Source organism: Ruditapes philippinarum, unplaced genomic scaffold, assembly GCF_026571515.1.
Source record: "Ruditapes philippinarum isolate M1 unplaced genomic scaffold, ASM2657151v2 ctg3014_1_1_1_1, whole genome shotgun sequence".
In the NCBI taxonomy this organism is placed as follows: Eukaryota; Metazoa; Mollusca; class Bivalvia; order Venerida; family Veneridae; genus Ruditapes; species Ruditapes philippinarum.
The window spans coordinates 186,487-201,881 of NW_026851588.1; the positions used below are offsets into that span (position 1 = coordinate 186,487).

The 15,395-nt window shown below is 33.6% G+C and overlaps 1 protein-coding gene across 1 annotated transcript in view; it reads left to right on the plus strand.

Moving 5' to 3' along the window:
- LOC132752235 (uncharacterized) overlaps positions 1-5,809 on the plus strand; it is a 29,590-nt gene extending 23,781 nt beyond the window's left edge. The window contains exons 5-9 of the mRNA XM_060742581.1: positions 200-335; positions 2,393-2,649; positions 3,394-3,672; positions 4,058-4,154; positions 4,305-5,809. Of these exons, the coding sequence (XP_060598564.1) occupies positions 2,449-2,649; positions 3,394-3,672; positions 4,058-4,154; positions 4,305-5,809 (2,082 nt within the window). The 5' untranslated portion in view covers positions 200-335; positions 2,393-2,448. The remainder of the gene's footprint in view (positions 1-199; positions 336-2,392; positions 2,650-3,393; positions 3,673-4,057; positions 4,155-4,304) is intronic.
- Positions 5,810-15,395: the final 9,586 nt, after the last annotated feature.

The following is a 15,395-nucleotide window of genomic DNA, read 5'->3' on the forward strand; positions in this document are numbered from 1 at the left end:
AATTACAAATAGAAATAGTCAAATATTATAATAATTTATTATAATGTTAGAATTAGGAAACTATTGTAATATTAGTGTAAGATAATTATTTTTTCTTTCATAATGTACACGTAATAGGATTTGATTACCTTGTGCTATTCACACCACCATTCTACAAATATATGATGATATGATGTTCCTCCTCTATTCTTTATTTCAGTCTCATCTTTACATGTACGAGGGGTAATCCAAAAGTTCGTGGACTTTCTTTGTTGCGTAAAATTAATTTGAGATATTGATTTGAAATTCTTACACTGCTGAGAAGAATTAATAACAAATAAACACAGAAAATTCATGTAAGTAGCTTCTCATTTTACAACAATATTTAATTTTTCATAAACACATGTGGGCGACAGCGGCGCACTCCAAAATAGTATTTAGGTCAACGTCATAATATTAAACGTACTAATTATGCTTCAACGTTTCGCAGTCAATTACCACTACTGCTTCACAAAGTAATATCTATCTCTAAATTTTTTATGTCACTTAAACAAGTATGATATTAAAATTTTATTTTCTTTGTTCGCCTGCTGTTGGTTTTTTTTTTCAAATGTTTTTGTTGGTGTCATTCCCAAATTACAACAAAATTGTATGATCACGCTATTTTCTAATTTCTGCGTGTCCGTCATTTTCCCGTTGTAAACAATAGCGTCGTCTGGCGTTTCAGGCGATTTCAACAAAAATTAACATTAATAACGTCCATAATTTTAATGAATTACTTAAATGACATCATAGAAGAAATATACGATGTTTAGCGGGTTTTCCTATGTTAATTAGTAGTTTTTTAGCAAAAAAAAATACGATGACTAACTGCGTTTTTTTCTACCGTGCGCCGGGTGCCGTGTATGTGCTTATTTAAAAGCAATATAAAACCATTATTTATTGACGCATTTAATTGTTCCTTTCAAAACGTGTGGATATTCTACAATGTATGCTGATAAAATTTCATTACATAAAACGTTGACGTTCAAGAGATAATTAAAAAGTCCACGAATTGTTGGATAACCCCTCGTATACATAAAATTACATAATTATAAAACGTAAAACACAAGCGTAAAATACATGAAAAGCCATTCTCAAAGAGTTACAAGAGACTATTTATTTTTGCCTCTAAGGGAGACAATTCCACAGACCATATCACAGCAGTTTACTGTTTTATGCACTGAGGAATTGTCCCCCACAGCTACACAAATTTCGTATAATCATTATCATTCATTTAAAGGTTAAATTGTATTTTAAAAACATGACCTCAATATATTGAAACTATTGCATGTTTTTCCTACAGAAGTTTACATTGCGGTACAATGAATAAAACGATACTAAAATGTTTAATGCAAATTGTAAGAAAAATTGACCATTATATATCATTTAACCTTGGAAAGCATGTCATTTATTATACTTGATACTTTACATTCTCAAAGTATTACTAACTTCAATATATTTGTATCTTTCAACATAATTTGCATGAAAATCTGTTTTATCCATACAACATTGGCTTAGTCAATGGATGTTTTATACAGAAGCAACATATATTTGTTCAATATGAAATAAATATGGCCATTAACACTTATTGAATTATCTTTATTTCATAATTCGAGACACAGGTAATGATGAGTAAATAAATTACTTTATTTACTTATGTTTACGGGCTGTTCATAAAGTCGATAAACGCCTGACCGTATTCTTTTCTACATGCGTTTTCTTTTCCTTGCGCTTCGTGACAGATAAGAAGTTGCTGTTTTGTATTTCCTTATTAGGCTTTTCATTTTGTAATTTTAATATCATTCAATATAATAACACAATTATTGGCTAGAAGACCATTAGATATATTATGTGAATTCAATGTCAGCGGCATGTCTGTTTTATCGACATTCTGCCTGTAAATATCATATCATATTTAACGGCTCACTCGTCAATATTTGAGCCATGTCACGACAAAACCAACATAGTGCGTTAGCGACCAGCATGAATCCAGACCAGCCTGCGCATCCGCGCAGTCTGATCAGGATCCATGCTGTTCGCTATCGGTTTCTCTAATTGTTATAGAGTTGGTAAGCGAACAACATGGATCCTGATCAGACTGCGCGGATCAAACGCACTATGTTGGTTTTGTCGTGACGCGGCTCATTTGTACAATAAAATGTCTTTGTTATAAGCTTCTTCAAAACAAATGACATTATAAAGTTTATTGAGTGGATCATAGAAAATATTAAAGAACGCAAAAGATAAAATTTTGCAGGATTGGTTTGATTTCCGTTCATCAAGCAACCTAACCAAACCAAACAAAAATCTTATGAATTTAATTTTGTTGCATACAATTTTGAAGTCTGAAAAATATTGCTTTCGATTGCAGAGGCCAAACATTATTTTGAAGCTTAAATTTAAACAACTGATAGAGCTTTCTAAAACATGTTCCCAAGAGGAGGAAGACAGACGCACGAAGTTCAATCCAGAAAAAAGAAAACCAGTAAAGACAAAGCAATGAACTGTAAAGACTGCATGAAAAATAGAATAAATTTCAGCTATGAACTGAAAGCGAAAAGAATGAAAGGACATCGGCAGAGGAAATTTCAAGCTCGTAGAAAAGAAACAATAATTACTAATACAAAGGTAATAATAATTGATGAAATAAGTTGGCAATCTTGTAAAGATACGGATCATAATACAGTGTTCGCAGTTGGTCAAAACTACTCAAGTTCTTACAGCTTTAAAAATAAAACATGAACAATTGAAACAATAATTTCATTTCATCTTTCAATTAGTCAAGTATGGTAGTTTGCTAACCATAAATGCTGATCTGTGGATGTATTATAATTTTTGAATCGACTCTACAGAGTAGTGGCTACATACAGGGATCACTTCTACATCGTCTGTCTGTCCGCTTGTACGTCCGTCACAACACTTGTCTGAACTACTCCTCAAACACTTTTGGTGCATTTTCAACCAAAATTTGCGGTTTTGGTTCAATATATTTTTAATGTTTGTCCGGACTACTTCTGTTATAACACTAATTCAATTTCAGGATTGATCTGAAATTCAAGTACTTTGGCATATTACATGGGTTTACCGATTAAATGATTTTGGGCTGAGTTATTGTCCTATAATACAACGCTGTTTGGCTTGTTAATGATTTTGTGTCTCTTGCTACACAGTAGCTGCAACATGCAATTGGCTATCATTAGGCGACACATATGATCACTGATCGCTCTTGTTAATGATAATGAGCTTTTATTTAAATCACAAACGATGGAATGATGCGTTTCATTATCAATTTATAAGCACATATAATTATCTATGCAAATTTGAATAATTGAAGGCGAACATACATTTCTTTATTATATATTCATATTTCAGACTAAAATAAAAAGAGACATTCCAACAAGCATCACAAAATCGACAATGAAATCATTTGAAAGTAAGAACACACTTGATGAAATATCGAATACAACACAATGGCAGGTGTCTGAGTCTAAAGGTAAAGCGCAAAATTTGAAATATGAATCTAATATGAACACAATGGCTTACCAAGAAAACAAGTGTCATCATATGCAGAAGGAGAAACTTGTATCAAGAAACAACGTTAAACTATTGAACGATAGTAAAACGTTTCAGTACACTGCCGGGATCAATCAGGTAAAGTCGAACATGTTTTATGCATTTTATGTACCCACAGTTAATATCCCCAGTCTGTTGAATACAATTTTATATAAAATTAAGAATTTCTGGTTATGCATTTTGAACCCATATATAATGTCAAAAGCCAAAATTTGATATCTGTTGACAATTATAAAACACTAAATTCAGGTATTATGGCATTTATTCGATAGATATTCGATATAATAGATTGAACAGATGGACTGTAATAAATGTATCAAATTTATTAAGTTAATATCATCACAATTTATTGAAATTCTTCACACAGAGATCCTTTTGCAAAAACGGATATATTTTGATCTATGTTGATTTTTTTGAAATGCTTATAATAACTTATCTGTAAATGTCGTTTTTTATTTCGAAGCTCCAACAGCAGTGTGAACCGACAATTGCAAAGACAAAATGTGTTAAAGATGATAACATGATAGCTCAACATGATGCTATTTCGCATATACAAAGTGGTTTGTATTCATTATTCTGTTTGTTCATAATTCAGTCGGAAGCATTCCATGATTGATAATACTGTATTTCTTTTTATGATATATAATAATAAGATTTTAAAAGGTAAAAACATTAAATTTTCATTTATTTTTCATTTTCATCTTCAATAGAATGTCCAAAATGGATCACGGATGTTCAAAGGTCACGTGATCATACATCAATGGCAATATCAAAACAAATACAGTTCGTGCCTGACATTGAATCAAAAGTGTGGAATGATCATATAGATAGCACAGAATCTCCCCAGTCAAGCCAGTATCAAACAGGGAACCATATCCAATTAAAGAAATCGCACAGTTCAACTAATATTAGTCTAAGATACACGGCCGCATATGATACAATAGATTTAAAGTCACGACCAAACTTTAAAATATCCGCAAAAAGTGACCCAAAATGTGACAAAAAGACACATGTTAAAGAAAATATACTTAAAGATGTTATAAATGGTGCTATGTCAGAACTTGATACGAAGGTTCGAATCACTGTTGCCCCTGTCTCTAGACATGAAAACGAAGCGGAGAGAAGTCAAGAAGATCAATCTGAACCAACGAGATCTGAAATTGATAGGGGGGAAATTATCGAAGCATGCTCACCTGAAGTTAGGACACATGTTGATTTAGCTATTGTACAAAATCAAAAGCATCTCCCTGTCGATCTACCTGAGTCAGAGTCTGAAAGGGCACTTCAAGATTGTGCAATTGGGGGCCAAGTTGTAATGGATGGTGGTTCTTCTTATGAAATGTCCATAAAATGTCCATGTGACATTGTTCACCCCAAAACCCTACATTGTAAATATAGTGCTATGTCTACACATACACAAAACGATAATTGCAGTGAAGTTACCAATAGAACAGAAGCATCGTGTCCAACATTACAAATCCCTATGCAGCCAAGTAACTTACCTGATCCTGAAGTTAATCAAGCTGATCTTCAAAGGTTTGAACCATTAATACATATAATTGACAAAATAGCAGGTGGAGAGAGAGTCCCTCCTCAAATAACAATGCGTTATGAATTACTCCGATTTTGCACTTTAAGATCATTTCCCAAACACAATAAGCCATATATAACAAGAATAGCTCAGGCAGGTTTTTATTTTGCAAACACAGATGATGAAGTTGTTTGTTATTGCTGTGCTCGTAGAAAAAGCAATTGGTGTGAAACTGATATTCCCATAGAAATACATCGAGAGTTAAATCCTAATTGCAGTTTCCTTCTCAGGAATTTAGAGGTGAATGTGCCTGTAAGAATGTCAGAATTATTAATCCAAGAAAATAATAGATCTACACGTTCTCAAAGTCTTGAAAATGCCTACCAAACTAGCTCAGCTTCTACCAGTGACACAATATCATGTAATACAAGCGGATCGACAAGCTCCTCTAGTACAACAGCAAATACATCTGCACCAAATGTGACACAGGCTTTATCATCACCGGTTGTTTCAACAAACAGTGAACTATCTCAAAATAGACTGCAGTCAAGAGCTCATGGTAATTTTGTAATGACCTCATCAGCGAGTTCATTTGTACAGGAGCACCGAATACAGTGGAGCTGTATATATGTTACAAAGAACCGGCTGATGAGGATTAAAATTAAACACACTTCTTACGATTAATAAAATGTTGTTCTCATAGTGGATTCTAGTAGTCATTTGTTAGAAGTTTAACATACTGAAGAAGATTAGTTTGAATGTACAGGTATTGCTTATTGATGTAGCTATATTTTAATGTGAAAAATAGTGAATTGTGAAGCAAAGGAAGCAAAGAGTTTTTTTTGAAGGAAATGGATATAGTATGTGGAAACTGTAACAAATAGTGTCATAGAGTTGAAGTCACACCTGGTTAAGATCTAGACGACTGGGAGGGCAGTTCATGGTATTTTTGATTGGATGATTTATTTGTGAGTATATCTTGTTCTGATCTTTATAGAGAGATTGTTTTCTTTATGTGATAAACTATTTTACCTAGCTCTTATCATTCATTTAGGATTTCTCTATCTGATAAGCACTTCAAATGCCTTAGTCTTAGTAAGGAAATTGAATGATGAAAACACGTAATCTAGAGTTCTGTATTGAATTTAATTCCTTAAACGACAGGATAATTTGTATTTTATTATAATGTTTACTTCCTTCACCAAGATAGATTCTTCTCTAGTTTGTTCTAGACATCAATATTAACGTTGAAGTTGTTTAACTGAAATCTATACGCTTTATTGTATAAGAAGGAAGAGCTTTGTCTAGTACAAGCAGAGTTATTTTGATGGAATAGTTTATAATTTTGATAATGTTTGGTGGATAATATTTTGAGAATTGATTTCGTACTCAGCGTAAGCTGATAAAGTCATGCATACTTCCAAATAGTCCTCAATTATTGGAGGCAAATACTGAGTGGTGACTAACTACAATGATGTGGTTGAATATTTGTGATATGATTCCACCTAGATAGTATTTATGCTACCTTTCGGGATTTTTTATGCTGGCTTGTGTGACTGTGTTGAGTGGCTTTTCAATGTGGGGTTGTAACGTATTTTCAGCTAGCTTTTGGCATAATATAGAAGGGAAAAAAAGAAAAGCAGTTTTTTCTTGGAAAATGTCGTTAACAACTACATAAGACACATACAAGCCTGTCGCTTTCGTTGAGCTCTAGAAATTTGAGTGCCAGCTTTCTCTTCCTCTTTTTTTTGCATACATGTGCAAGCGCTTAGATCAGTTGCGTCGACTGATTAGGTCTTCATTTCCTCAACCTTTGTATTCAATTATGTCAGGGAAAAGACTATGGAAGCGTATCCAGATCTAGCTTACAGAACATTCGGTGGTTCTACCTTCAGGTGCCATTTGTGCCTGAAATTATAAGATAAAGGAAAGTCTAATAAGAGGTCTTCCTCCAGTAAGTATAAGTAATGCTAAACGACTCGTTGTTCTGTCCTTATGTATTCATTCGAATACCTTATCCTACCAGAATGTAGTTTAATTGATCGGATTGTGATTTAGGGTAAGAAGACCGAGATTTATTACTTATTATAGTGGCTAGCTATCTTCATTTATTTGATGGTTTTCTTGTGATTTTGATTTTCTATGAATCTGATTCCTTTTGATTGTTTTTTTATGGTCTGTTGGCGTCATTGGTCCAGTAAGAAAGTATTCGATCCTTGGATCGAAGAGATGGATTCAAAGGAGTTGTTATTTGGTTCCAAGCAGTGTGAGTGATCAAGATGTTATTGTTGATTAGTGGTTTCGACTATGTGCTGTTTATAAGGTTTCAGAAGGTGGATTATATTGTTCTTAATATCTCTCTGGACATTGTTTTTGTTGATGCTTGTGGTGGAGAGCACTTCAGTTGATTCTTGGTTTGACAAAAAGACTTGATATTAAGTATAGATACTATGATGACCTGTCAACTTAGTTTGAACAGAGCTATTCTGATCTGCATTGTTACTAGTTGATTGAGAGGATTTTTATATCATTATTGTTGTGCATTGGTTAAATAATGTTTATGTCATTTAGTATATCCGCTTTGATTATTTACGAGAACAGATACAGCTATCATGATCCTAAGTTCTCGAGATCATGTACGCTAATTGCGTAAGAGATAATACTTATAGAGCTGTTAATACCTGAGTATATTTATATGTTATATTAGCACACTATATGGATACGACCTTCATTTATCTCACCAGTTGGAAGTCCTACACCGGTAAGAAATTTGTTTTTTTCGGTTTATGTAAAGTTATTAATAAAAGCACAATGAGAGTTGCAATACAATGAAAATATATCTAAATCCAACCATATCATCAGTGTATAGGCTTGCTGACCGCTAAATGACCATACATTCCGAACAGATTGATGGAACAGCAACAAAAGTATGTGTTTTAATTCCAGTTTATATCCATTTATATCATTGATACTCCTCAAACTCACATATATTAGTCATTACAATTCACGAATTTCTTATCAAAAAGACACTTTTGTGGAGTGAGTTTGATAGATACTAGGAAATGAAATGGAACAAAAATTATAAAAAATACTATCTTTTTTGATTGTTTGTATATTATCGACTCCTTTTGTAACACAAAATGGGGTTGTATTTCTTGTGCTTGAGGCAATATGTCTAGTGCAGGTTTCGACGTTGGTACGGTTGCTGCGTCTGGAGACGCAACATGCGTAAAGCCTAAAGATTAATTACTGCTTAAACATAAATCTGTACAGTTTATTAAGTCACTATAAATGTAACACATATGTCAATTCATTCCATAAGAAAGATTCAAAGGCTCAATAACTAGTAGATGACCCCATGTTTTTAGATTCCTGTTGTTTAGCAACAAGAGATAATGTGTTTCAAGGTCGACAGAGGTGCCTTAATGTTCACGAATATTGATTTCTTTGCTATATGAATTATTTGAAAATAAATTTTATTATCAAAATGTCTATACATTATGATCAAAACCATACTTTGAATTTTGGTACAATGTCATACACTATGGTTAGCAAATGACCCTTTCTTTTTGATGTAGTGGAGTCATCGTTAATGATTCCATGGAGTCAAGAGTCATAGGAGATTCATATAATGACCAGAAGTGAGAGATTCCACTTAATTATCTAACTGTTTATACATTAATAAGTTCGATATTTTCACTAATATTAGATTGGTAGAATTAACTAGGATACATACGTAACCCTAGGTTGAACATTGCGAGATACATACTAATGTTCAAAGGTTATAGGGTACAGCGCTGGGCTTTGAGAATATGCAATCAGAAAATTATTCATGCTTATTATTTGTTGAAAACTCGTTCGAGGATATGCTTGTCCGCAGGCCAAATAACTTAAGAATCGCCCACTTTGACCACAAGTACTTCAATATTGGACTGAGAGATTGGTCATTGTAGATTTTATGTAGATGTTACCCCTATTAAAAAGGATCACTTGTTTAATTGTATAGGTCAATATTGATTACAGGGCAACCTTAGATGGTATAGTAATAATATTAAGGCTTGCCATGCTGTGATTTAACCACTTGTTTTAAAACTTTAATGATCACAACACTCGTCCCTTATATTATCACACATATTTGAGTTTAAGTCATAATGGGGTCACTCAGAGTTCCAAATTGGTCTCGAGGTTCTTGTATTATGGGTTTCACAGTTGTCGATTATTAGAGTCTAGTAGGTTTTTCATTATATTTTTTTCCTTATACTGAACTTCTACCTAATGTGTACTCTTCAATATTAGAGGAGTTCTTTATAACAATAGATTACAATAATTATAATGAGTCAACTGCAAATACGAGGGCATATAGTGGTTCTAGTCGATAGGCTTGTTATTTATAAGTGTTAAGTAGGTATATGTTATGAATTTTCAATAATTACACTGACAGTTTTTTATCAATACAGGGTCTTCTGAGGTCTATATAGAATTCGCTTAATGTGCGGATACAGATTCTGCTTAAGGTAACTAGTATGTGGGTCTGAGCATGTCCACATGTCATATGTTGATCGAAGGGCCTTTTACTTGTAAGCATTTGTTGAGGAAAGACCTTGATTATGGTAACTCACATTTAAAATTTTAACATTAACATTGATATTTATGAATTTGTTATGTTTGTGATTGATTATGCTATATTATGTATACATAGCCGTGTTTGTATCGACATAACACAACTTATATGTTAACATTATACTTGAGTTAATTATTTGAGCACATTATCATAGTGTGCGCAGAAAAACACTCTTGCACTTCTATCGAGTGATAGTGGAATATTATTACTATGTTCTGTATCATTCTTAAAAGATTGAGCGAACTTTTAAACGCCTACGCTTATTGAGGAGAAATCTTCGAGAGAAGATTGAAGCTATTCGAAGCGTTCATGGTGATGGAAAATAATCTCTAAACCTGGCTCCAAGAGATCTGCCACGAGCTAGTCTCAGTCAGAGATCTTAACTTGTGGCTTCATGCGACCATGAATTAGCGTTAAGCAACCTAACACCACAAGTCCAAATGTATGTTATTCGATACTAGCACGCGGTTGTGAAGTTTCTAGCACTATCAATCACATTCTGACAAGTGCAGACTCAGTCACGAGAACTCACTCATGTATGTGGGAATTAAACTCTCGCCGAGATGTACATCCTTACACAACACTACAACATGTGAAGTAACTCAGGACCTAAACAAAGATTGTACTATTGTGAAATAATCAGGAACTACATATAAAAATTTGCTGGTTTTTGATCACTCCCTTTGAGTGTTGATCAATAACTTATAATATAGATAGAGATGGTTATAGTTGTATTAGGCTCAAAGAATGAATAAATGTTCGACAGATGAAATAGAGATTAAATGTACTAAGAAGAGGAGCTAAAGCTCTGCAGTATATGTATTGTTTTTTGTAGGATTGTGAGATAGGATAAGGCACCAGTATTACTGTTACCATCGTTAATGTTTACCATAATGACGATAAAAGTGGGACCTACACCACCCATGCCTGGTTGTCATATTGGTTAAATTGTATTCAGTATGTTTAATAATGGCAGTCATAAAACGGTGGATAGGTGATTTAATGGTGTTTTTTTATATCTTAATAATTGGTAACAAATTAATATGTATCATGAGTTCACTTATAATTAGTGGCATTAAACAGTTGATGACCGACTTGCGCCTCAATAAAGGTAGTTATATATGAATTTTTGGTGATGGTTATTTAGAATGCCCGCCAGTGAAGGACTTTTTTTCGTCTTATTCGGCTATGTATGTGTTTTAATTGTCGAGAGATAGTTCTAGCTTTAATTCTGTTACTTATTATTTTATGGATTAAAAGTCCACAGAATTCTTATTTTCCGGAAGGAAAATGCTCATAGAACACCACTATATAATGAACAGATGAATCACAACAATTCAATATTAGGTACCTAAATGTAATACACAAATTATATTGTGATTGCAATCTGTTTTTTACGTACACATTGTAGGACTATTTGTATGTTTTCTCACTATCGAGCTATAGCAATTGTTGTTTCACAATCCTCATGCCAGATACTCGTCTCGCTATGATACTGTTTGTCGAGAAAATATTTCCTAGTAAATCATCGGCAGCACGAGTTTCTGGTACTTATTTCAACCTATTTTCACTAAAATAGAGATGAGGTTCTTTTACTCGTTTTTTCATTGCGTTCTTATGGTCTAATTTTTACCTTTAGTGATGATTTTCCGTTTTAATAATATTTTCTTTTTGCTTGAGGAAAATTGGTACTTATCGGTGGGCTGTACTTGTGAGTACGTAAACAGATATCACCTTCTCTTATCTGTGTCGAGTGTAGAATGTACTAGGAGATGCTTGTATTCTTAAACATGGTTTATGTGATTTAAAATGCTTCAAGAATTAATGTTTGGCCTCTGAACTATCAGTAGCGATGTAACGATATTACTAGCGATAATATATTTTATTCTAGTCGAAGTCTCATCTTTCAATATATAATTGCAAACACACTATAAATATATTCATATAAGATAATTTGACTGAGAGGTTGTATTTAGGCGTGATATTATATGATGTGACACGGTTCTGCGATTGAGAGATGTAGAATAAAATCGAATCTCTATATGTCTACGATAGAACTGAAAAGGATGTCCATTACACTCAGTTTATATGCGCTAGTTTTATGAGTGATTGTGACAATGAAAGTCATTATCATTGTGACGCTACGGTATCACCACGTACAGTTTTGTATATAGAATTGATTGGCTCGGGTTTGTTGGTAATCACAGAGAATACACTTTCGACAAAAAGGTACTCTTATGAATACTAGTGACAAGTCAGGAGCTAAGGCCGTCCAGACAACTGCAAATTATCGCAATTGACAAATAGAAGGCCAAGTCAGAGCCATTATACAAGGCTGACGTGTCATATCCTTGAATTTTCCGTTTTGTTCTCAATGAAAGTTCATGTCATGGTTAATCCGCATGACTCTAATGACACGACTTCGTCTGCTGGTTAACATTAATTGATGAGAACTCAAGGCCTCTCTTTGGATAGTAAGAAGTAATAGATAGGAGATCCGGTAAGACATCAGAATACACGAGCGCCGTGTCTGACCGTTTCGCTACCCGAGGGGGGCGCAGCCCTCACCTGAGTAGGTTGATTACTCAATAGGTGTTGCGCGAGGTTGCCGCTTATGGATGGTTCTTTCTTATGTGTATCATGAGTCACAGACAATAAAGGAACGAGAGTTCCCTGTTTCACTAATTATTAACCAGCAAGCTGCGTGAAAAAGTATATCACATGATAATGTATTAGCGAGCAGGTGCCTGATTGATGATTGATTTTATGCCGAGCCTATTCTCGCGCTTGCGTCATTATTCGACTGTCTCACACACTAAATGTATGAGAGTTGTAGATACTCTCAGCAAAAATAGGTCCAATTCAGTTGGGCTATATTTGATCTTTAGTAGGTGCGGGTAATCATAATACATGCACTCTAGAATTACGCACTCTGGCATGTATACTGTAATTAGGAGCCCGAATATTAACTCTGACATAGTTTATCTAACAGAAAGGTCCCAAACATACGCTAGATTCTACATTAACTTTCACGAGAATCTGAATGAGTAGTCATGGAGAAAGATAGCTCCCGACTGAGGTATGTAACAAGTGGATATGAAATTGCATTAATCCAAGTGGCCGTTTTCGAGTAGCTTTTAAATTAAAATGGAAAACACTATGGATCTCGGTTTTATGACTCTATAAATTATACTATCTGATACCCCATATATGTTTTTAAATATAAGAATAGATGCAACTTTAATTAACCATTTCAATTATAATGTTATGAATTCTTTTCATAGATTCATATTAGTGACGAGTGATTTGTCGGCTTGCAGTTCACATGAAAGTGAATGATGATGAAGAAGTGTTCTCAATGATTGTATTGAATGACACTCAGTGTTAGGAGCTTAGTCACATATTGAACTAAGGTATTACAGAGTTCTTTTGTTACGCGGGCGTTGCTTGATACTGGTCTGGGAGACTATCTGTTTTCCAACGTTTGTTAAGGTATTAATCGAGGTTATTGTTATTTCGTAATTGGTCTGTATATTTTGTAGCCTTAATATCAGATATCACATCTGTAGGAAATAAAGACATGGCATAGATGGAGGCGTTCAATAGCAAGTACATCAATTGTCCTTAAGAGTTGTTATAATATGTTTTATACAAGTGATAAGTGACTTCAAAGTTATCGGAGCATGTAATTGGTCCTCTGCTTTCTTTCTGAACAATTCTATACACCTTATTAATTTGAGTTATGCCTAAATAAGATTTTTGTTCATCGATGAACTGAAAAGCGGTTAAAAGGTGTACTACACCTAGTTCGCAAGAATAAGGAATACATGAGATTTAATTTGCTCTCATATTTAGATATATCTTTCCTTTGAAGAAAGAGAATTACAAAAGACATTAGCTGTTTTATATCTTATTTTTATAAATGCTCTTGTCAAAGTTGTTTTCAATGTACCATTTGTAAGAAAAAAAAATGATTGAGAGGGTCTTTTCTGTAGTGAATATGTTGAACGATTTGTAGATAGTCTCTGAATGGTAGATGAATGCTACACCTTTCAAGAGATTTGGACCAACGATTTCATTATAGGACGCATGGCTTATGTCTCGTTTGGTAGAGGCTTTTGTATTGTAGTTCAAGTCGATACTGCTCTGTACTTTGTTTATGTCATTTAACGTTTTGTATTGTTTGATTAATGATAACTTCTTATCTTGCGAAGTGGGTAATATATCCAACATTATTTCCGAGGATGAAATATGAACTACATACTTAAACAGTCCACCCATTAGTGCGTGCTTATGTGATATTATAGGTGATTTTTCTATATACCCACAAACAAGCAACATGGATGTAACTATTTGTCACATTCAGCTTCTTTATTATGGGTATAATGATTATTCATGGAAATCTTGTATATAATCTGCTCAAATTTCCTTGAGTTTATACTAAATTTATATTATGACTCCTCATAATCTTAATCAGAGAACTGAGAGGCTTACTGACGGTAGCAACCTGGTGTAGCACGCATAGTCATTCCGTTTTTCACATTAATGGACTTGAGGAATATATATTAAGAGATATACACGACAGGAGAGAGCAATAGATCGTTCGCTAATTAGCATCGGAGAGACTTTGTTAACTTTACTTCTGGTCTATGTTTTATTACAAAGTGATCATAGTCGGCTATTGTTATGAATGGCAACCGCTGTAATCTGATTGATCCTAGATTCAGTTTAATTCATTTTTGTATATGGACTATCAAGCTCGCTAGAAGAACACAGATACAACAAAAGAAAACGACTAGGGTAGTGTAATAACCAAACTGAAGTGAAGAGCCATCTGGCAACACTTTGTTACATGTTATTTAAAGATCCAAGTAAAATTAAGTGCGTGCATATTATCTAATGTATTAGTTAAGATAATCACATAATTAAATTGATTGGAAATGACTCCATATATAGACCTAAACTGAAATTTTCAGCACGCGACAGGTATAAATATTTACAGAACGGCAGTAACTTGTAAGTAAGTAATATAATTTCAATAGAATTATAGACTCATATTAAATCTATTGACAGGCGAAACACTAGTCGGTCACACACTTAGACGAGGTATTTGATATCCATGCATTATTACAAGTTTACTGGTATATGATATTTCAGTAGAACTTTGCTAATGATTTTGAGTAAGTGCGAGCCGACCCAGCGGCTAGTCGACTCACCTGTGTTTGAAAAGATATAAAACTTTATTATTTTCTAGATATCTACCAGAGAGCTACTTAATACAAGAATTGATTTACACTGAGTCTCTGTTATTGTGAGATATAGTCTAATTTCGCATAATACAATCGCAGTGAGAGATATTAGTAAGTAAAAATCAATATACACATCTGATAAATTAAATTTTTTGAGCTCGCAGTATATCAAATAGAAGTAAAAGTAAATGCTCACTGGATATCGTTTATAATAGTTGTGCATTTACTCTTGTAAATAAAGTTATTTGTTAAACTCATTCATCTATCGAGTGATTAGTACGATTAATCACTTAGAGTCCGTATTGTACGTGAGTTGCGCACGCCAATTATGTATATGTTATGATCTATTCGGGTTTATTAGGTTTTAAGGTTGGAAACTGAGTATAGGTATATTGTATAT